At 39.7% G+C, this 23,572-nt stretch overlaps 1 protein-coding gene across 10 annotated transcripts in view; it reads left to right on the forward strand.

Annotated features, from left to right (window-relative positions):
• The window catches only part of AKAP13 (A-kinase anchoring protein 13), a 355,010-nt gene that overhangs the window by 119,553 nt on the left and 211,885 nt on the right, over nt 1-23,572 (forward strand). For all 10 annotated transcript variants that reach the window (XM_054531799.1, XM_054531800.2, XM_054531798.2 and 7 more), the window contains one exon: nt 12,780-12,927. In XM_054531799.1, the coding sequence (XP_054387774.1) occupies nt 12,780-12,927 (148 nt within the window). The remainder of the gene's footprint in view (nt 1-12,779; nt 12,928-23,572) is intronic.

Genomic DNA, 23,572 nt, shown 5'->3' on the forward strand with positions numbered 1-23,572 from the left:
AATAAAACAAATATGGTCCCACCTCTCAGGAAGCTTACGTAACAGTTGGGGGGAAAGGGGAACTCAGATAAATATATAAATACATGCTCTTAGAATTTTATATATACATATAGGTATAATATATACTGTATTGTATTAAATAGACATGCATGAATAAATATGTGTCAGTAAATGATGCTATGGAAAAAATAAAGCAGGGCAAGATAGATAAGGAGAGTTAGAGTAGGAGAGCTCATACTTCATTTAGGATAGTCAGGGATGACCTCACTGCTAAGGGGACATATGAAGACCAATGGTTATTAGTGTTATATAAAACAGTTGTTTATGATCGTCTTACCTGACCTTCACCAACCATGTACAGAAAGCACATGGGACAGATGATGTTATTAATCCTTTCATGGGCCCCCTTGGTCTAGAGTATAAAGGCTGATCCTTGGCACTCCTTTATGCCCATGTTCCCTATGCTGAAGCCATGGTCCGTTAGTCCTTGAATATACCGTGTTTGTTCAGTTCTGTGCCTTCGTACGTCCTCTCCCCTCCTTGGAGTGACTTTATGTCGTCTTCCTAGTCAGCTCCTACACGGCTTTTGAAATTCATAAATTTTACTTTCTCTGGGTAGCCTTTGTAGTCTCCTCTGGCAAATTTTCTTCCTTCTCTTTCTTTATCTTCTGTTAGGCCATAGCACTTTTGAAATGTTTCTATTTATAGCACCTGTTATATCACTGTAACTGTATGTTGGCATGAGTTTCTTCTACTAAATCAGGGGGTCTTTATCTGTTTTATGTTGATGTCTTAGGGGGTGTGTGAACTTCTGGAAAACTGTATTAAAAGGCTGTATTAGACTAGTGGTTGGCAAGCTACAGCCTGTGAACCGAATCTGGCCTTCTGCCTGTTTTTGTAAATAAAGTTTTGTTGCAACATAGTCACTCCCATTTCTTTATGTATTGTCTATGGCTCCTTTTGTGCTACCAAAAAAAAAAAAAAAAAAAAAAAACATAAAAAAGAAATGAGTAGTTGCAGTAGTAACCATATTTCCCACAAAGCCGAAAATATTTACCATCTGAGTCTTTACAGATAAAGTTTGCCAATCCTGATATTAGATGAAATGGGGATTAAGAAGGAAACATTTGGTGTTGTATGGCACGAAGCTGACTGCCTTTTCCTTGTGTCTAGAAACCACAGCAAAGACAGAACAAGTCACCTAACTTCTAAGTTTCTCTTTGCCCCAAGACAGAGGGCATGACATTCTTTTAGTCAACCAATTTGGATATCACCAACACCTGATGACAGGTGGTGGTCGTGTGGCCAAGAATGTGAGCTTCTGGGGACTGGTGTAATCAGCTTGCTTCCTTTAGAACTGACATCCCCAAAGCAGCGGCAAGTGGGAGTAGGATATGATGGCAGTAGCACCTGATCACCCTCCTCCACTCCCACACATCAGACTGGTGGTGCTCCCTGGGCACAGGTGGGCACCTGCTGTCGGAAAAGTTTTCAGTGTGCTTCTTCTGAGACTTGCTCATGAGGGCGTGGCAGGAATGGGGGCCATGGATCCTGGCAAGGATATATTCCTAAACTCTCCTTGAGGGTGTAGGTCCCTCCTCCTTTTCTCTGTGTCATTTTGCTTTGTCCATTTGATGTCATATCTTTACAGATGGGTTTCAGCAAGATATTCTCAAAGCATTTCAAGCAGGAATGAGCCCTGAGTAATATTGATGGAGCCTCTCTTTTCCTCAGGCACTTTGTGTAATTTTTTTTTTTTTTTTTTTTGAGATAGGGTCTCACTCTGTCACCCAGGCTGGAGAGCAGTGGCTCAGTCTTGGCTCATTGCAGCCTCGACTTCCTGGGCTCCAGCAGTCCTTCTACCCCAGCCTCCTGAGTAGCTGGGATACAGGCATGCATTACCGTGTCTGGCTAATTTTTGTATTTTTTGTAGATATGGGGTTTTGCTGTGTTGCCCAGGCGGGTCTTGAACTCCTGGGTTCAAGCAGTCCACCTGCCTCGGCCTCCCAAAGTGCTGGGATTACAGACGTGCGCCATCGTGCCTGGCCGTGTGTAGATTTTTTTAAAGGTAAGAGGTTGAAGTGGGGAATTCCAGCCCTCTGACAGGGGTGGTGCTACTGCTGGCTCTTTAGTTGAGTCCTCTATCATGTTTCATCTGGACTACTCTTGATAGCTTCCTAAGTGGTCTTTCTGTAGTTTCCTTGCTCTGTCCTGTTCTCCACAGAGGAACCACAGTAATCCTTTGAAACATGAATCATGTCACTCTTCTTTTCAAAACCCTCCAATGGTTTAGCATCACACTAAAAAAGAAAAAGAAAAAAAAATCCATATTCCAACCTCGCCTTCCACCCAGTGTTTATTCATTTGCTCCTCCAGACTGACCTTTGCTATTTTTTGAACATGCTGAGTTTGTACTTCCCTTGCACTCGATATATTCCCTTTGCCTTGACTGCTTTCTTTATCTTCCCTTAACTTGCTTCATTCAGGTTTCAGCTCAAATTTGGCTTCCTTGGAGGAGCTTTTCCAGCCCACCCTGTCAGGAAAAGTATCCCCTCATCCCTATTTCAGACAAACTTTGACCCCTTTATGCTGTCTTACTCTTTCTAATAGAACTTGTCCTCTAATGTTACTTTCTATAATTTGTCTTTCCTGCTAAAATATAAGCTCCTTGAGGGCAAAGGGCCTTGTCTTTTATGTTTGAGGCCTAGTTCTTAACAGTGTCTGACACGTATTACAGTAAATTTTTTAATGAATGAATTCATTTTGCTGACAAAATGAGTTTCAAATGGTTCTTATCAGGGGTCTGTAGCTATTAAGTGACTGATTCTGATTCTGTTTCCCAGCCTCCATTTTTATACTTCACTACCATGTGTGGTGGCTACCGAGTAGCATGTTGCATTTAAGAAATAGAGAGTGCTAAATAATATTAAAGATCTTTGTGCATATGCTTACTTTGTAATGGTATTGATTTCCCAGAGAAACGAAGCTACTCAGAACCATTCATGCTACTTTGAGGTAATACTAAAGGACCAACAGAACAGGATAGCTCTGTTCAGTGATTTAGGATTTTAGATTTTTTTCTTCTGGTAGGATTTCTGTTTTCTAGCTTGTTGGCAATAACATCATATATTTACGTTCTCATCCTAAGGAGCCTTGGGGTACTGCTTTGCTGTGACCGTGCCTTATGAATTTGTCTTTCATTTTCTGGAGCACTCCACTAAGTTAGGCAGCACAAATATAACTCATTTATCCTATAATTAAATTTTGTGATATTCTCCTTTTGAATGAATTCCGATGTAAGGAAGACCAAGGGAGAGCACTTCAGGGTATTCACAAAGTTAGAAATACAAGGTTTGTGTTTCTTTGGGGTTTGCTAGTGTTATATGACATTTTATAAGCGTCATTACATCCAGTATTTAGAAACTCTCAGGTCTGACAGCTGTATGGTTTTGGATTTAGTTTGTGGCCTCTGTCACCTCCCCCCACGTCACCCCTGTCCACTGGTTGCAAATATCATTTCTTTCAAACAGAATTTGAAATCAGGTGAGAGAGAATCGGTATTCCTCAGGCTCCTTCCAGGTGACCTGTGTTTGAGAAGACTGTGGGAGGCCTCCCTGCCCTGCTTTTTGCTCAGGCAGTCAAGGGCCTCCTCTAATCCCTGCAGTCACTGGTCCTTGCTTCTCCTACTATGCTTTTTATACAGCTGCAATTGTTGCCTTATGTGTCTTTTTCCCTGAAGAGGCTGTGTACAAAGATGAATGAGATGCAGTCTCTGGCCCAGCTTCACTGTAATGGCATAAGCTTTCAGAGAATATGCGCCTGCTCAAGGTGATGTGTCTTGAGCTTTGAGCAGCACTGGGCTTAGACATTTCTCCACAGAAGTCTTTTTGGTCATATTCTTCAAGGTAGAGTTTGGGCATTCATCTCCCTGTACCTAGAGAAGTCAGTATATGTACTAATATAGCATTTATTATATTAGTAATAAATGTATAATTATATTAGTAATACATTTTATTGCTAGTATACAATTATTGAAGTAATAATAAAAGGAAATGTTTAAAGGATCAAAATATTTTCCGATATTTTAAGACTCATTTACCTATCAACATTATTTCATATAATGTTTGTATTTTAAAAAATGATCCCAGTAATGGATGGCAGTTCTATATCTATATTTGCTAGCAGTAAGTCATTTGAAAATCCTTTAATTAACGCAGGCTAGCTTTCCACCTGATTATCACAGATGAACAGTTATATCTTGTCAAGATTGTATCATCCTGAAAGGCTTTCATAGTTACCAAGGGTGTTATTAACAATAGGTGGTTAAAATAAAGAGAACTCTGAAATATTTTAAATGATGTGGAATTGAGTATATCATGAATCTGGGGAGGGATCATTATTTTGGTTTAGCAAATGAGCTTTCTGAAACATTTGAAATGGGAAACAAGTATTTTAAGTTTTGGCTGCAGAGTGCTCACTTGTGACTGCCATTAAAGAGAGAGATATGGCAAGTCCCATGTTTTTAGGTGGCACTTGAGTTTGGGTTCCTCTTGGGTCCATAGGGCCATTTCTGGGTTCAAGGCACAGGAATAGATAGATGAAAGATATGTTATGAAAAAAACCCATTTAAGGCTAGAGAAAAAAAAAATTTCTGAGTTTGTTGCTCTTCTTCAGACATCTGTCTTCCATTGTTTGTTCTGAGGATTTCTTTTTAAAAAGTCATGCCTTTTAATGCTGCAAGTCTTTTATATCCTTGCCTCTTTTGGCTTTGTTGATCCTCTATTCTCTGATTTCTCCTCTTCTCCCACTGGCCCTTCCTTGTTTGGCCTGTTTCTCTGGATCCATTTCTTCTTACTGCCCTCCCTTGCTGGAACACCAACCTCTAGTCATTGGCTCTCTATTACCACAAACTCATCTACAGTCAAGGTTTTAGTTCTTAACTTAGTGCAGGTTGACTCTCAGATCTGACTGGCCATGCTAGCCCTTTTTTTGACAGCTTGCCCTGTTACCTACCTGTTGGATATAGAATAAGTACAAATATCTATCCTGTCTACCCTGCTGATACATGAAACTTAAGATTCAAAGCCTCATCATCTTATCACAAATTATTCCCATAAGCCACTAGTTTTCCTTGGAGATACCCCTTTTTCTCTAAATTCTGCTTCAGGCTTACTATCTTCCAGTCCCATCCAGTCAGTTGTCATATTTCATCAAATTATTATTACTGTTAATTTGAGAGACAAGGTCTTGCCCTGTCCCAGGCTGGAGTGCAGTGGTGTGATCATAGCTCACTCAGTCTGCATCTCCTGGCTCAAGAGATCCTCCCACCTTGGCCTCCCCAGGGGCTGGGAGTACAGGCAGGAGCCACTGCGCCTGGCCCATATTATTTTTAACAGAATGTTTTTCTCACATTTATTATTTTTTTAGATTGGTAGATCTTGCTACCATGGCAGTTAAGCACTTTTAACTTTCTTACATTGTGTTTTTGTATTATTTTCTCCAAACAGTTTCTTTGTCTCTATTCTTTTTCCTTCTTAGGACGTGACTGTGAGAGAAATCTTTCTGGAATATTTGCTGCCTTTAACACCCCCTCACCCCCCATTTTTCTTTCAGTATATACCACATAAGAATGTGTCTTTTTTTTTTTTCTTCCTCGCCTACACAGGTTCAGGTATGAATCTTTTGGCTTCCCATTAATATGCAGCATAAGCTCATCTCTGCCATCTTTATTTACTCAGTTATGGAACAACTTCCTGATGCTAGATAGGCCTTGTGTGAAGTTTCAAAAGACAGTTCTTGCTTTCCATAAGCCTCAGGTGGTGAAGAGAAACATGTACAGCGCAGTGCACACAATTGCACATCTCTTTGACTTTGTCACACATGTTTGGGCCCAAGCAGCCATTGTGTCTGGGTTTGGGTTTACTGTGAGTGTAAGCAGACCTCCTGCTTCTCTTCCCTTCCCCACCTCCAGACTCTTCCATCTTTCTTGTTCTCAGCACCCTCTTTCTCCTATACCCTGTAGTCTTTCGATGCCTGCGACTTGTTTGCTGTGTAACATGCTCCTTCTATCAACAATGATCTCTTTACACGTATCTCTTTTTGCCCACACCTGACTCTGTCTCCTCCTCTTAACTTCAAGGTCAGGATATAGAGGAAAGAATACAGACTTAGGAATCCTACTTGGATTTGAATCCCCGCTTGACTCCTTCTGGCTTTTTAAAGGCAAGATTTAAAAAATACTCTCGGCTACAGCTTTCTCATCTCTAAAATGGAGATAAAGATACCTTGCAGTATTTGCAAAGCACCTCGGTCAGCCCCTCACCTGCAGTAGACATTCAGAAAATGCAGTAGTATGTGCTGACTCATCTTCCTTTCTCATCTTTACCATGCTCCTACAGTGTTGACTATTTTTATGTACGTATGTATGTATGTATGTATGTATGTTTTTGAGATGGAGTCTTGCTCTGTAGCCCAGGCTGGAGTGCAGTGGTGTGATCTCGGCTCACTGCAAGCTCTGCCTCCTGGGTTCACGCCATTCTCCTGCCTCAGCCTCCCGAGTAGCTGGGACTACAGGCACCTGCCACCATGCCTGGCTAATTTTTTTGTATTTTTAGTAGATCCTCCCGCCTCGGCCTCCCAAAGTGCTGGGATTACAGGCGTGAGCCACCGTTCCCGGCCCAGTGTTGACTATTTTTGTAATTTTAGTTTAGTCATAAAAATGTCTGTGGTGTTGTATTATTTATTTGTCCTAGGTCCTCGGGTAAGAGGCGCTTGTGTGAGCATGGACAGGCTCCATGCTCTCAGTGTGAGGCTGAAGGAACTTTTACATTTGCTGTTAATGGTAGAGCTTTCTCCACATTTGTATTGATAGGGCTTCCCACAACCCCAGCCCTTAATTTATTTTAAAGCCTTTTTACAGTTTTTTGTGGGAAGCCTTGGAGGTTTTACAATTTTTTATTTTTATGTTTTTAAAACTTTTAATGTGGAAATAATTCCAAAATATTAAAAATATTAAAAAATAATTTTATAAAAAGTTTTCCAAAAGTAGTACAGGGAATACTTATATATTCTTTACTCAGGACAACACCTGTTGTTAACATCTTACGCCATTTGCTTTATCATTTTCACTCTAGCGATTTACCTGTAGGCCAACAATTTTTTTCCTTAATTACCTGTCAGTAAGTTACATGTATCCTGGCTGTTTATTTCTAAAATGCTTCAGTATGTATTTCCTAAAATAGGGATATTCTCCTTTGTAATCACAGCAGGATAGATACTGCTCTTTAGTTGTCATGTCTCTTAGCCTTCTTTAATGTGGAACACGTCCACACCCTTTCTTTATCTTCTGTCTTTTCTGGTTTTGAAGAATACAGTGCCCTCTCCTCTTTCTTAATAGACTGTTTCTCACTGTCCGACGTTTCCTTGTGATTAGGTTGAGGGCTTGCATGCTTGGTCAGAGCACTGCATAGGTAACCTTGTGTCTTTCTCAGCGTGTGACTCTGGAGACACATCTGTCATCTGTCTTTATTGAGATCTTTATTTTGATTAACCTGTTCAGTGTATTGGCAGATTTCGCTGAATGAATACTCCTTTTTTTTTTTCTCTCATAACTAATAAGCAGTCTGTGGGGAGACACTTAAAGACTGTGTAATATGTATGCTGTTCCTCATCACAATCTCCCTCTGGATTGAGCATTCATTGATAACTTTTTCCCAGAGTGAATCTTTACCATATGTTAGCGCAGTGATAATTTTACTATTCCAGCAATCTCCCCTCTTTTAGCAGTCAGCCCGTCATTCTGCGATACTCATAGGAACTCCCTTCTCTGCTGTATAATTTATCTACTGTTATTAATATGGACCCATGACTTCCTATTTGTTAAAAAAATTGTTTATAATTTATTGCTGTTCTTGATTGTTTAGTCTTTAAATTGTCCCAGGTTTGTACAGAGGAAGCCACTTGAGTCTGGCTTCTGTGTCCTTAAGACATGGCCCCATCCTTTTTTTGGAGCACTTCATTGTTTTCTGTCAAAACAAGATGTTACAGTCTCATCTTATAGATACTCTGACCCAGGCCTGGAATCAGCCAAGTCTCTGAAGGGACTCAGTTCTTTTTATTGGAGAACGGTATTAGCGACCAATACCTGTACAGTAGATAATGTTCATTGCTACTGAGTGTTCCTCTGTTGTGTAAGCCTTTAATGAAATTGAACACTGGCTGCCATGAGTTGCCAAGTTAAAATGCCATGACTGTGCCTTTTAAGCCTATGGAAAAGTTGTAGCTACCTGTCAGTGTTTGGTTGTTTTAGCAGAGTAACTGGGCAAAGTGTTATCAATTGCCTATCAGTTGCGTGTTTAAAGGAGAGAATGAAGATAGTTATGTGAATACAAGCAGTGTTGGTTAATGAGATTTTGAGGGTTTTTTTTTTTTTTTGGTACTGTAATAATTGCTACCTCATGGAAAGGTAATACCCTGTAATAACACTCAGTTTTATTTAGTTTACTTAACTCCTTTGTTTCACTTTTCCCAAATTTGCAGTGGGTATAAATCCTGTCATTTTGTCAGACTGGGAAATAAATTTGGGAAGGCCTGTGAAACTTTTAAGATTCTGGATTGAAAGGTAGTTTTTGTTACAATTTCACAATTCTCGGAGCCTACAAGAATGTCTTTACATAAAATATGTGACTGCAAGATATAAACAATAAACTCAGAAATCTAAATTTTATACCTTTTAACTTCAAATATTTGATTATAAATTATTTGAGCAGATATTTCTTGGAAACTTTATTCTGAAATAATTTCAAGTTTATAGAAAAGCTGTAAGAATAGAACAGATATTACATCTTATAAACCTTAAGCCCCTATTTTCCAACTGTTAACATTTTGCCATATTTGCTTAATCATTCTGTCTCTTATCATTTCTTTCCTAAACCATTGGAGAGTAAATTGTAGGTATCACGTCCCTTTACCCCAAACGCTTTGTTGTGTAGTTTCTGAGAACAGAGGTGTTCTTTCATAACCACAGCACAATACCCAAACTGGGAATTTTAACATTGGTTCCATGTTAATCTGTAAACCTCATTCAGATTTTGCTAGTTGTCCCGATAATATCCTTAACAGCAGCTTGTTTTTATTAAGGATTCACTCCAAAATCATGTGTTGTGTTTAGTTGGCAAATCTTTTTAGTCTTCTTTAGTCTGGAACAGGACCTCAATCTTTGTCTTTTGTTAGTGACATTTTCTGAGGAGTTACAGGCCATTGTTTTACATAGATGCCACTTCAATTTAAGTTTGTCTGATGTTTTCTCATGACTAGATTGAAGTTATGCATTTTGTTAGAACACTATAAGTGATGCTGTGTCCTTAGTGTGTGCTATGTGAAATGTCATGTTAGCTTATTTCTCTATGGTTATTTTTACTTTTTTTTAAAATCACTTGATTCAGGTGTTATCTGCCAAAGTTCTGCTTTCCCCTTTGTTATTTATGAGCGATAAGTGAGCATTTCTCTAACATCTTTGTTGTGTTTTTAACAACTTCCTTAACATTTTAAACATCTTTTCTGTTGTCCAATTTTTAACAACAAAGATGTTAAAAATCGGAAAACTCAGAAAAGCACATGGTGTATTAAAATTCCATCTAGGAATAACTGCCATTAAAGTTTTGGTGTCTCCCTTTCTGTCTTTTCAAATGCAGCTTATTCGTCTAGACAAAGCAGGTTTCTCAGTGAATAAAACATGCTCTAATGGGGTGTACATCCTGGCACATTATAATAGTAGTCATTTATTGAATATTATGTGCCAGACACTTGATATAGGTACTTTCCTTTCATCAGTCACTTAATTCTTCAAAACGACATTATGAGATAAGGTTGATGATTCTTGTCCTCCATTATGGCATAAGGAAGTTAAACAACATGCCCCAAGTTAAACAGATATAAAGTGATATACTATACTGTGATAAAGACACAGGCAGGTTGGTGTCAGAGATCATCTTCTTAATCACGGTGATACACTAGTTATAAACTAACAAGTTAACTTAAGGTGGTGATAATACTGAACTGCTGTGAGAACTATGACGACACTGTTACCTATAACCTGTGATGGTTTGTACTTGACTAGGGTTTTGTCTTATAGCAAGACCTCCATTCTTTCCATAAGTGGTGATGTCTCTTAAATGGGCCTGCCACGGCCTTCCTTTGTCCTCCCTGTGGAAATTCTCCCCTTTTCCCATCTCCTTCCCTTCTGCTGACCTGTTCTCAGTGGTGTGCTGGTTAAAAAGAAAAAAAGAAAGCCCTGATTTATATCATTTGCCAATTTCGGTGGTGTAAATACTCCCATAATGGTTGATTTCAGGTGTCCACACCACATTACGAATACAGATTTGACAAGAGATGTGGGTCGAAGATATGCAGCAGGACATCATTATGTGGAATTTCTGCTGTCTGGATACAATAGATACAAACCTCTAGAGCACAGAGAATAGTATGTTGTGGTAAATAATTAAAAAGTGATAACTTTTGAGTATTTATGACACTTGTTTTTAATGCAGTTTACTTAGTTATAAGCCTATATCATGTAATTTTTAATAATGGCTGTGTTTAACAGCTGTCTTGCAGAATTCCTGAAAATTTAACAATGAGCCCTCATGAGCCTACACAAGCCAGTTCCAGTATACCACTGTGATTTCTTTGCCGCTGACTGGGCCCACCTTTGAAAATCTATGGCTGATACTTGCAGGTCATAGTTTGTCAATCTAGTCATAGTTTGTCAACCTATGCTGCAAAAGATGGAACTTTTCATTTGTACTTTTTCAGGCTGTGAGGATATTTCAGTACCTTGAGAAATTGACTCTTCTCATACATGCTGCAAACATCTTTTTAACTGATTGCATCATGCCAAAGAAGATTACACATTTTACCAGGCTAAGCTTTTCAAAAATGTTTCCAAGAGAGAGTCTTATAAACAAGACAAAAGTCTTATAAACAAGACAAAAGTCTAATTCTGAGTAGTAACTGAAGTCAGTGATAATTCTGTTTTACCAGTTGTGATATTCCTTGGATTAGGATACTGTTGAATGCTCTACTGTGGTAGTCATAGTAGTAGTCATGGACCCACTGGAGCATTTTTTGTTAATAGACCTGGTTCCTAGGTTTGACTTGATGATTTTTGCTTTTTAGTGTTTAGTAAAAAACTACCTTCTGCTCAGTTATGCTGCTGGGCTTAGTAAATTGTGACCACAGGGGGTGGTATGTTTCTGTTGTTGGCTTTAATTGTTGCTAAAATCGAAAGGAAAAATATTCTGTACGTAATGAGAATGTACTCCCCTAATTATGATGCTAAAATGGTCCAGCCTTCTCTAGATTGATTTTTCTATAGTGCATTATTAAGATTCATATAGTATTAAATCTCAGTGCTTTAAACCTTGATGCTTTGTAATCTTTTGTTATGGTTACAACAGGAATTATATAGTTCGTAATTGGGAAAATGCTAATGATTAGGACCGTATTTCATAGAATATATTTAGCCACTGGCCTTGATTTAAAAAAAAAAATCAATATATAAAAACTACTAAAGAGTATTTGCGGCCAGGTCGGTGGCTCACTCCTGTAATCCTAGCACTTTGGGAGGCTGAGACGGGCGGATCCTCTGAGGTCAGAATTCGAGACCAACCTGGTCAACATGGTGAAACCTTGTCTCTGCTAAAAATACAAAAATATTTAGCTGGGCGTGGTGGTGGGTGGCTGTAATCCCAGCTACTCAGGAGGCTGAGATACGAGGATCGCTTGAACCTAGGAGTTGGAGGTTGCAGTGAGCCGAGATCACGCCACTACACTCCAGCCTGGGCAACAAGAGGGAAACTCCATCTCAAAAAAAAAAACAACTGAAAGACAAAGATGTCTTACCTTCTAATAGTTGCAAAGTCATAGACAAAGTTATTGGCTCAAGATTTTTGTCTGATTTTATGGGATTAGTGTAGGGGTGGATAAAGAAGAGTAGGAATGCCAGATGGTCAGGAAATACAAATTATTAGAAAAGCAGCCTCCTATTGAAATAGGTTAAAAATATTATAGACCAAGGGTTGAACATGTTCCAGGAGCTTTCCTATAACAGTCATGTGTTGTTTAAACTATGGGGATACGTTCTGAGAAATGGGGTATTAGGTGATTTTGTTCGTTGTGCAAACATCATAGCGTATACTTAACACAAACCTGGATGTTGTAGACTGCTATGCACTTAGGCTGGAGCCCAAGCTCATCTTTGCACTCTACCCTTTCCAGACAAGCCTATTGCTGGAGAATGTATGGACTTGGTAATGATTTATGGGATATAGAATTTAGAGAATTATTGTCAACTGGAACACAGGAGTTAAGGAGCATTCTGAGTATAAGGATGTGATCATTTATTATACCCCCTCCATCCTCTCTGCCTTATTTTTGGATTTTCTTCTATGTCTCCCCCTGCCCCTCCCTTTTTTAACCCATTCATCAAGTAAAGTTTTCCTTCATCTTGTTGGTTAACTTATTTGTCTAATCACCTCCACTAAAATGTAAGTTTAAAGAAGAGAGAGCAATCTTATTTTCAGGTTCATTCTGTATTGTGAATGCCTAGATGATTGCCTGGTGCATAAGTGCTCAATCTTTATACTTGTTTCAGCCTACCAGAATGGGGGCATGGTTTAGATGATACATTTGATTTTTCCCTTAAATATGATGTTTGATAAAGATAGGCTGCAAAGAGGAACCTTACTAATGTAAACTTGCTATATTGTTTCCTTTCCTAGGGTGATTGTGTTGTTACAGTGCTGCTTGCTGAAGAGGACAAAGTTGAAGATGATGTAGTGTTTTACTTGGTATTTTTGGGTTCCACCCTCCATCACTGTACAAGTACTCGGAAGGTCAGTTCTGATACATTGGAGACCATTGCTCCTGGTAAGTATTTGAATGGGATCCTTACTAGCTTTTCCTAGTTCTTAAACCCTTTTATTCTATGTTTGTTAGTATAGAGTGACAGGAAGAGTGAAGTGTAGACAGTGTAAAAAAATTTATTAGTTTATAAAGCATTTTGAATATCTGGTCCTGCTGTTATTGGAGCAGATTGCCAGTTTTTTATTGCTGTGCCATTGTATGTATATTACTGTTACGTCAGCCACCTACCAAATTCTGTAAATTACAACTTATTTAAGAACTGGGATTATGACAGTTGAAAGCTGTATTTGTCCTCCTACTTGGCAAAAATGATGTTGAAAATTCAAGGATTTAAAGATTCTAGAGAGTCTCTAGGTATATTATTTCCAAATTTTTATGGACAGGAAATAAAAGAAGGCAGTCAGCATAGATACTGATTTCTTTCCTGAAGAGTATTAGATATCCTTCCTTGTAACCCACAGCTCCAGTCGTCTTGTTTCCTGTGATGTGTATCATGTCAGAAAGGCTTCTCTGGAACTTGAGGTCTGCTCTCTAGCAGGTACCATCCAGTATCACCATTGCTGAACATTTATTATGTGTTGGTAATGGGGAGAAACAGCTTCTTAACCTAGGTATAATTGATCAGTCCGTGACTCAGTTCTCATTAGGAAAGGAACTGAGGTAATTTTTATAAACATAATACTTCCTATAATAGGAACGCTTTAGGGTTAAAGTTCAAGGGCTCTGTGTTTATATACCTGTGTGTGCATATATATCTAGAAAGGGCATATAAGTAGGTACAAGGAGACTGCAAGCAGATATAAGGGAAAAGGCAAATATAACAAGCATGGCCTGTATCCCAACTGTGATCCTCAGTCACAAATCCCAACAAAGTCTGTTCTATTGGTGGAGAGGGATGTACCTGGAAGCCCTTACGCCTTTACTGGTAAGGTCCTTAAATTAGGATGGGCAGCAGGCAATTACTTTCCCAGAGTCACTGAACTTGTATGACAGCCTGGAGCTCTAAGTTTGTACCAGATCTTTGTACATTGTCCTCAGCCTCCCTTTCTGAGCTCTAGTTCATATTTCTTCCCTTGACTTTGATTCTAGTACCACTTTATATATGTCTATGTAAGTACCCTTGTCCTGCCTACCTAAGCCAAGCAGAATGGATATTAGACTCTGCTCCTTTCCTCTAATTTGGTCCGAATCCTCAGAAATCATTCCTGACCCCTTTGCTTTGGCCCTAGAGTCCTACCTAGTACCTGGCTTTTCTTTTGTTTTCTACTAATCATCTCTCCTCTTAGCCACATTCCAGTATTTTCTATCAGGCTTATGAGGTCAGATAACTCCCCCCTTCCCCCCCCCCCCCCCATTGGCCTGAACATTCTGCTTCCCACCTGAATTTAGTCAGGCAGCTGATAGGAGGTGCCTCATCAGCAGAGGTAACAGAAAGATTAGAGTCCTTGAAAGACCTTTTTTTTTTTTTTTTTTTTTTTTTTTTTTTTTTTTTAAATCTCTGGAAGGCCAAATGTAGAGTAAGGCAACACTTCAACATGTGAACCTTTGATATGTGTGCAAGGGTACCAGTGAGATCCTTAGTTGGTGTAGTAGAAACTCTATTAACTAAGCAAAGGAGATTCCTGACCGGACCCTATTGCTCTACTTATCACATGTGAGATTTTTCTGGTTACTTGTCTTTTTCACTACTGGCTTAGTTTGGTAATTTATTGTGGAGGGGTAGAGATAGAGGCATTTTGGGGGTTAACTTGTTTTGCATTTCTTGTTTATATCATGGGGTAAATTCTTTAGCCTGGACCTAAACTTCTTTAAATCTGCCTTTGTGGACTTAGACTTGTGCCTTCCCTTCTTCAGGCCCTTACTCAGTATCACCTCCTCCGTGAGGCCTTTCGGTCCAGCTCATAAAAATACACAGCTGCCTCCTCTCCACATTCCCCCCTTTCCTGCTTTATGTTTCTTCGTTGCACTTTTCAATGTCTCACATATATTTTACTTATTTATCTTATTTATTTTCTATCTGCCCCAACTAAAGTGTCAGCTTTATGAGGACAAGGATCTTTATTTGGTTTCTTCACTGGTATATGCTAAGAAGGCTGTTCTAGGAAACTGTCACTTGATAGAACAACGTTTCACACATCTGGCTTCCCAGAAGCTGCTCTTCTAGAAAGATGTGTATGTATGTGAATACACCTACACTCACACAGGTAACCCCCTCCCCACCCCCCTTTTTTTGTTTTTTAATAAATTCAAAAGGAGTCTCTGGCTTCTTGAGTTGCATTTTTAGCTTGGAGAAGGAGTCCGATGATTTTTGTATATCAGTTAGCTGCATTGATAGCCTCAGATTTCCTGTTTGCTGAGGGCAGTGCTAGATTAGTCAAGAATCTGCATGGAAAGTCCGATCTTCATGGAAAGTCCACGCAGTGCACTGTGTATCCCAGTTCCTGGATAAATGTGCATGGTCTGTTTGTTGCAGCAGCTACTGCCTACAGGGATATCTCTGCACTCTTTGTGCTTATGTGTGGGACTAGCTCTTCAATTTCTAGTCATTTTCCCTAAGAGAAGAAAAAGAGCTTTGTGCCTTGTTCTTGCCCCCCACCCCCCACCCCAAGAAGGAGTCTTGCTCTGTTGCCCAGGCTGGAATGCAATGGCACGATCTTGGCTCACTGCAACCTCCGTCTCCTGGGTTCAAGCAATTCTCCTGCCTCAGCCTCCTGAGCAGCTGGGATTACAGGCATACCACCACACCTGGCTAAATTTTGTATTTTTAGTAGAGATGGGGGTTTCACCATGTTGGCCAGGCTGGTCTTGAACTCCTGACCTCGTCATCTGCCCACCTTGGCCTCCCAAAGTGCTGGGATTACAGACGTGAGCCACCGTGCCCAGCCTCTTCTTGCTTTTATTATTTTTTTTTTATTTTTCATGTTTCATCCAGATTGCTGGCTCTGCTTTTTCTTTGAGTTCTCTGTATGTTTCACTGTGTGTGTTTTGTAACATTTTAGTTTTTCCTAAAACCAAAGGATTGATTAACCTTCAAAAGGCAGCACTTTTTGATGTTAGTCTGTAACCTTTTATCAAATCAATATTTCCCTAAATAGAGTTGACACGTAGACATTCTAAATTATCTCCTAATAAATTGTTTTGACTTCGGATATTGAAATTGCAGGCTCATCTCCCACCCATCTCAGTTTTCTCTCTTTTTTTTGCGTGTTTTGTGATAAGTCCTACAATGAAGTGTGTGTGTGTCTGTCTGTCCCTCCCTCCTGCCCCCTTTCCCCATTCCCCTCTCTGTGTGTGTGTGTGTGTGTGTGTGTGTTTGTGTGTCTGTGTGTAATTACAAAGAAGTTGTAAAGGCCTTTTAAAGTAGTTATGATGTGATTTCCCCTCCTTTTTAAAAATAAAGTATTTTAAGCGTAAGTAGTAACATCTTAGAGGGCAGGTAGGTGGAGACTTTGACTTTCTACTTTATCTATCTTTAAATTTTTTTTTTTTTTTTTTTTTGAGATGGAGTCTCGCTCTGTTGTCCAGGCTGGAGTGCAGTGGCACGATCTCAGCTCACTGCAAGCTCCGCCTCCTGGGTTCACGCCATTCTCCTGCCTCGGCCTCCGAGTAGCTGGGACTACTGGCGCCCGCCACCACACCCGGCTAATTTTTTTGTATTTTTAGTAGAGACAGGGTTTCACCGTGTTAGCCAGGATGGTCTCGATCTCCTGACCTCGTGATCTGCCCGCCTTGGCCTCCCAAAGTGCTGGGATTACAGTTGTGAGCCACCGCGCCCAGCCTTAATTGTTTAAATGTTTACAGTCAGCATGTTATTTTTATGATACATGGTAATTTTTGATGAAAACATTCTGAAGGCTGAAAAGAATGTCCTGTTTTTTGAAAATAAATCCATCTTTGTGCTGATTAACACTGGAGGTTAACCAAAGCTTTATAATAAAATATTACATTTAAAACACCTATGAAAGTGGCTAGTTCAAGAATATAATTTGCCTTGAAACATAGCTTGAGATGGAAATATACTTCTAATAATGAAAGGTCTTGCCTTAGTAATAAATGAAAGTAAAATATTCCATTATTGTCCCTTCATAGTAAACAAATACAACCCTAAATGACGTTTTAATTAACCAGTGATGTTCCTCTAAAGCTGAGATTTGTTTTTTTAAGACCTATGTAGGATTGGCAAATAGTGTACAAAATCTGGACATCCTTTGAAGATAATTGTTGGGGTGGGATGGGGGCATAGAGTACTGTTTTATTGTGTTCATTTTTATTAAAGAAACTGTGAATTTAGACCAAGCGGTGATTTCAGAGTGGAAGATGGAACAGGATGTTTAGTGGGTTTTGTATACTATTTTTGTAAAAGGCTTTGGTGCAGAATCTTTCATAAAATGAAATCTTTTTCAGCATGTCTGTTATTTATTTTTAGAATTCACAGCAAGGGTTCTTGTTTGAAGAACTACAAACCTTTATTGACTCCAAATTTGACTCAGCTCTTTTATATTTTCCTTTTCTTTTTCACTGATAAGGGAAGGTACTTCATAAAGTAAATTTGTCATTAAAAAAGAAAAATACATTTACCTGGTCAGAAGTTCTTTTGGGTTTAAAGAAAAAAATTGCAGCCCAGATTGCAACAAATGGTCTGAGTTATAATATGTTATGTCTTTCTTCTTCTTTCTCTTTTTTTTTGTTTTGTTTTGAGACAGAGTCTCACTCTTTTGTCCAGGCTGAAGTGCAGTGGCACAATCACAGCTCACTGCAGGCTTGACTTCCCAGGCTGAAGTTATTCTTATAACTCAGCCTCCCAAGTAGCACTCACCATCATAAGTGGCGCGTGTGTGTGTGTGTGCGTGCGTGCGTGCGTGAGTGCGTGTGTGTGTATAGATGGTGTCTTCCTGTGTTGCCCAAGCTGGTCTCAAACTCCTGGTCTAAGTGATCCTTCTGCCTCCACCTAGCAAAGTGTTCGGATTACAGGCATGAGCCACCATGCCTGGCCTCTTTCATTTCTCGTCAGCCAAGAATTACTTTCTAGCAGCAGATGTCCAGTATTACCAAATTGAATAGCATATTTGAAAAGAAGTTGTAGACTTTTAATTTAATGGGCTTTATTAGAGAATTCTGACACCCCCCATCCCCTAGCCTGGCCCTGCCCCTGGCAACGCCTGTCAAGGTAATCAGTTATTCTTATTGGACTTTTTCTAACAGTCTCCCTATTCTGAAATACTCTCAAGCTATTTCTAGACAGATGAGATTTTATATGCTACAAAACTTAAATTACTGTCCTAATGCTAATTAGTACATACAGTGGTTATACTGGAAAAACAGAGTGAGAACTAGTTGAAGAGGAAAAAAATCTGTTATCTACTCTCCTTAGTTGTAATTTTTTTTTTTTTTGAGAGGGTGTCTCGCTCTGTTGCCCAGGCTGGAGTGCAGTGGCGCGATCTCTGCTCATGAAAGCTCCGCCTCCCGGGTTCACGCCATTCTCCTGCCTCAGCCTCCCGAGTTCCTGAGTAGCTGGGACTACAGGCGCACGCCACCCCGCCCGGCTAATTTTTTGTATTTTTAGTAGAGACAGGGTTTCACCGTGTTAGCCGGGATGGTCTTGATCTCCTGACCTCGTGATCCGCCCGCCTCAGCCTCCCACAGTGCTGGAATTACAAGCGTGAGCCACCGCACCAGGCCGTGTTGTAATGTTATGAGGAAATTATATATTTCATAACTTTGGAACCGTGAACACAGCACTGGAATCCTAGGGCATACAATATTAAGGGAGTGATACCCTCCCAAGGGGGTGAAAATTGCCTTTTGGAGACCAAAAAAAACTTACTGTGTATATGTAAAACACAGTTACACAAATTTGTGGTATATCTGTGGTATTAAAATTTCATGAAGTGAGGAGTGAATAGAGAACAATGTCTGAAAAGGCTCTATGGGATATGATAATGGAAGAAAAGGCTGAGAAACACTGCCTCAGAGGTGTGGGCTGGAATATAGCAGAGCACATTTTTAGCATTAAAATCTCTCCTTCCTCCTCTAAAATGCGCATGGTGAAATTCCTGTGCCTACTCTTTGTTCTCTTCTGATTAAATACTCCTGTACACATAGAGACATTTTACATGTATACCAAATTTGCACACTACCATTAGGTCCCCAAAACCCAGCAGTGGGTGTATACTTCTGCACATAATCCTATTTCCTATTAGAGTCTGAATCTGAAGACTGAAAGTTTGTTTCCTTTAACCCTATCATAGACACTTCAGAAGGAAGAAAAAGACACCAAATTTTTAGAGACTTTGATGCCAAACTGAAGTAATAAAGATATTATTTTTATATTTTCCATCATTTTTTCTCTTAGAAGGTGACATCTGTGTGGGACTGGGCTTGGCTGGCCCAGCAAACACTTTTAGGGTTTCTTTTTGGATAGCTGATGAAACAAAGTTCCTATTGTTTCATCCTCAAAAGAGAGGGCCCAGATGGGATGCATTCCACTTTTAGCTTAATAGGAAATGAAGTAATTCTTGGGCTGTGCTTCAGCAGTTTTGTTTATCAGTAGCAATATTTGGTTTCCATGGGTGTGGTGCTCCATATAGTGAGAAGGAGCCTGCAGGACAGCTCTCCCAACCTCGCACACACACACCCCCTGACCTGCCAGCATAAAAAAGGTGCAGATTAGGTGATTTTCAGAGGACCATCAATAGTTAAGTTTTTGTTTCTCACCTAGGTGCTCCTTGTGTTTTTGTTTATTCTTTCCCTCCTCACTTTATTTTTTTAGTTCTACAGTGCCAATGGCAAGCTTTGTTGGGCCATGCTGGAGAAGCTCTTTGTAGAGTATTAGGGATCTGTTTTCCTTGAGTTTCCTAAACAGAAGCATTTTAATAGCTAATAATAAAAACTACCAGTTTTAGTTGCCCATTTTATGCCAGATACTTTGTGCACAGCTCTAATGTTTCTAACAATCCATAAGGTTGATGGTGTTCTCATTTTGTGTACAAGGAAAACGGGCTTCAAGGTTGAATGACTTTCTCAGGATAACCAAATCTGTTGCAGTGGAGCTGGGGTTCAAACCAAATATTTTCTACCTGACAGCTAATTGCCAGCATACTTGATGAGGATCCCTACAGTTTACTCAGCTGGGAGCAGACTTCTCCCACCCCATAATTTATATTTCTCTTGTAAGTGGACTTGATAGTGTGAGATGTTCAGAAATTAATTCCTAATTTAAAATATGGAATTAAAGTTTGGGCCGTGTTTCTTCCAATAATTTCTCTCTCTCCTTCCCCTCTCTAAATCCTCTAGAGTAGCTAGCTGCCTTCATAAGTTCAGTAAAATTTTCAGAACTTTCCTTTTTAAAAAAAGATTGGGATTTTTATTTTCCTTTCTTGTTACCAGGAAATTGAATCAAAGGAAAAATACCATGGAACTAACTGAAAATCCTGCTATTGTTCTTCCTACTGCAGCTTCTGTTTTTATGCAGAAAGTTAGATTGTGGTTATTATATCAAATTGGATACAGTTTCCCATCCCCATGTCTTTGCAATGTAATTGTAGACATTGTTAATAACCCTGCAGTTGGCCAGGCATGGTGTAAGGCGTAATCCAAGCATTTTGGGAGGCCGAGGTGGGTAGATTACGAGGTCAGGGGATCGAGACCATCCTGGCTAACACAGTGAAACCCCATCTCTACAAAAATACAAAAAAATTAGTGGGACATGGTGGCGGGCACCTGTAGTCCCAGCTACTCAGGAGGCTGAGGCAGAAGAATGGTGTGAACCCGGGATGCGGAGTTTGCAGTGAGCCGAGATCGTGCCACTGCACTCCAGCCTGGGAGACAGAGCGAGACTCCGTCTCAAAATAAATAAATGAATAAAATAACCCTGCAGTCTTTAGGTACAAAGGTAGTCATATGACTAATGACCCTGTTGCAAATAGTCATGTCTCTAGAGCTAATTTATGATAGTAAGAGGTTTGGTGTAGGCATATGTAGTGATTTTAGTTTTATTATTGAGTCTGTATTATGTAACTTTTTAAAAAATGCTCATTTCCTCCCCAGGTGCTTTATCAGAAAGGTTATAGGAATTAAAAAATAATCTTGAGAGCCACTTGAGCCTAATGGAAAACATTAATGTGAGAGAGTAGGCCTGCCAAACTGATGTGGTTGATTTCCAGACAGTAGGGTGAGGTACTTTATTCTTGATCAGTAGTAATGCTTCCAGTGTACTCTTAAGTTTAATAAAGACTAATCCAGGAAACCCTGAGTTCCCCACTCATCTTTTAACCCTCAGGTTTTCTTTTGAAGAAGAAGCCTCTAATCGTACCAAACAAATTCCAGATTTATGGCATATTTTACTTATGATGATTCATAGTTTCTTCTTCAGATTTTGAATTCATGTCTGAAGGGAAAATATTGGATTAACAATTGGACGGTTTCTCAGGTATCTCTTTCATGGCTATTTCTGACATTCTGCCTTCTCGGTTATACAGTTTGATTTTAGTTATACGCAGAGCTGATAGTAGCTCACACATCCATCTAGTCACCTGCTAACAAACTCTGCTAATGCAGCAGAAAGAGATAAGTATACTGTTGTTGCCAAGCACAACCCCCCCATACACACCCATCCCACCTTGTTGTGTTTCTCTTCCTGTCGTTCGCCCTCATCCCATTCTGCCTGAGTAAATAGTCATTTTAGCAATTCCAGACAAATTTCTGTGCGGATACTTTACTTTGGCACGTCACAGTTTTGGGTAAGGTAGCATTGCTTCACCATGGCTTTTTGCTGTGTGAATGATGTTTACTTTTATTGGTATTGTGACTCCCTTTCTGATTCAAGGGTTCAGGTTTCTCATCTTTGCATAGGCTTGAGGAAGGAGATCAATAAGAAAGGAAAAGGACTGGTTAAATGGATAGGGCTGTGGATATTCTGTTTTACATAGTGTAATCTCTCTTCTAAGGCACTGTAAATTTAAGGTTTGAAGGCGTAATTCAATTTGGATCTCAGATTACTTACATCATCATCATTGAATTGTGAAATTTTGGTCTTTATTGACATTTATTCATATCTACCTCAAAGGACTTTCAGAAGTTTACAGATTAGCTTAATTTCGGATAAATGGGACAATGCTATATATTGATTCTATTGACGAACCACAGCATTTCTTCTTTAAAGCAGTTCTCCTCACTAACATACGTATCACTCCATCCATCCATCGTTCATCATCCATCCACCATCAATTTATTTGGAAATTAAGTGAGGCTATGTATGGTGTTTTGGGTGATAATATTAAAGAATTTAGGAGGCCCCTTCTAGATTTTATTTATTTATTTAGAGACAGGGTCTCTGTCTCCCAGGCTAGAGTCCAGTGGCACGATCTTGGCTCATGGCAACCTCTGCCTCCCAGGTTCAAGTGATTCTCCTGCCTCAGCCTCCCTAGTAGCTGGGACTACAGATGCCCGGCTAATTTTTATTTTTAGTACAGACAGAGTCTCGCCATGTTGGCCAGGCTGGTCTCGAACTCCTGGCCTCAAGTGATCTGCCTGCCTCAGCCTCCCAAAGTGCTGGGATTACAGCGTGAGTCATCGCGCCTGGCCTAAGTTCTTAATTGCCATCTCCTTTGTGAAATATTCCTACTTTTGCCCACATATGGAATACACCACTCCTCTCCCCAAATTGCACTGTATTTAGATATTTAGGTATTTTAGATAGGAAAGTTCTTGTAGAACACCTCTCATTTTGACTTCATTGCAGTTATCTGCAACTGGTTTGATTCTCTGTTATGGACCGTAAATCTCTGGGGAGTTGAGACTCCTTACTTTACTCATCTTCACCTTCTGATCATAGTGTCTGGACTTGATGGATGTCTAGCTTTTAGCTCTTGAACAAAACTGAGTCAGATGTTAGAGAATATTTTAAAAGAAACATTTTCTGCTAGAAAAATAGACAAATCTTACTAACTGAATAATTTGGCTTGTTTCTGCTAACGTAGATGTCCGTGTAGTTAGGCTGGCTGCCCTTCAAAGAAATACTGCTTTTTTCCTCTAATTCTCTTTCATATATTAAATGCATAAATACCACATATACATTATTATAAAGTGTGCATGCATGTGCACATGCTCGTGCTTGCACACACACACCAGGCAGAGGATGCTTCAGCTTCCTACAGCCTTCTTAGAAAGAATTCGACTTGGAAGGCAGTGGGAGTATCGTGTGGATTCAGTGTTCATGTGAAGACTTACCTTCATGGTTCATGAACCAATTATTCTTGCTTAAAAGTTATACTAGCCCATCATTCCAAGTGTTAGGCTCCTCTTAGGCAGGGACTTAGCTCTTAGCCTTCTTCCTCTTCAAACACATTGCCCTGTTTATAGGCAATGTGATACAAAACCCTTGCATCCTGATATAACAGACCATGTCCTTTGGCATCAGCCTTGACTCTGAATAATGAATTCTGCACCTTAATATCTGTGTAACATGGGGCAAGTTACTTCTTTAAGTCTCAGTTTCTCATCTATAAATTGAGGACAATACATGCCTCATAAAATTGTTGGGGAGAGATGACTGTCAGATGCCTGGCGTGTGCTTGGTAAATACTTCCTACCACCCTAGAATTACACAGCAGTGAGAGATTTCTTTTGCCACAGGATGAGGGCTTAAGGA

The sequence above is a fragment of the Pongo abelii genome, chromosome 16 (assembly GCF_028885655.2).
Source record: "Pongo abelii isolate AG06213 chromosome 16, NHGRI_mPonAbe1-v2.0_pri, whole genome shotgun sequence".
Classification (NCBI taxonomy): domain Eukaryota; kingdom Metazoa; phylum Chordata; class Mammalia; order Primates; family Hominidae; genus Pongo; species Pongo abelii.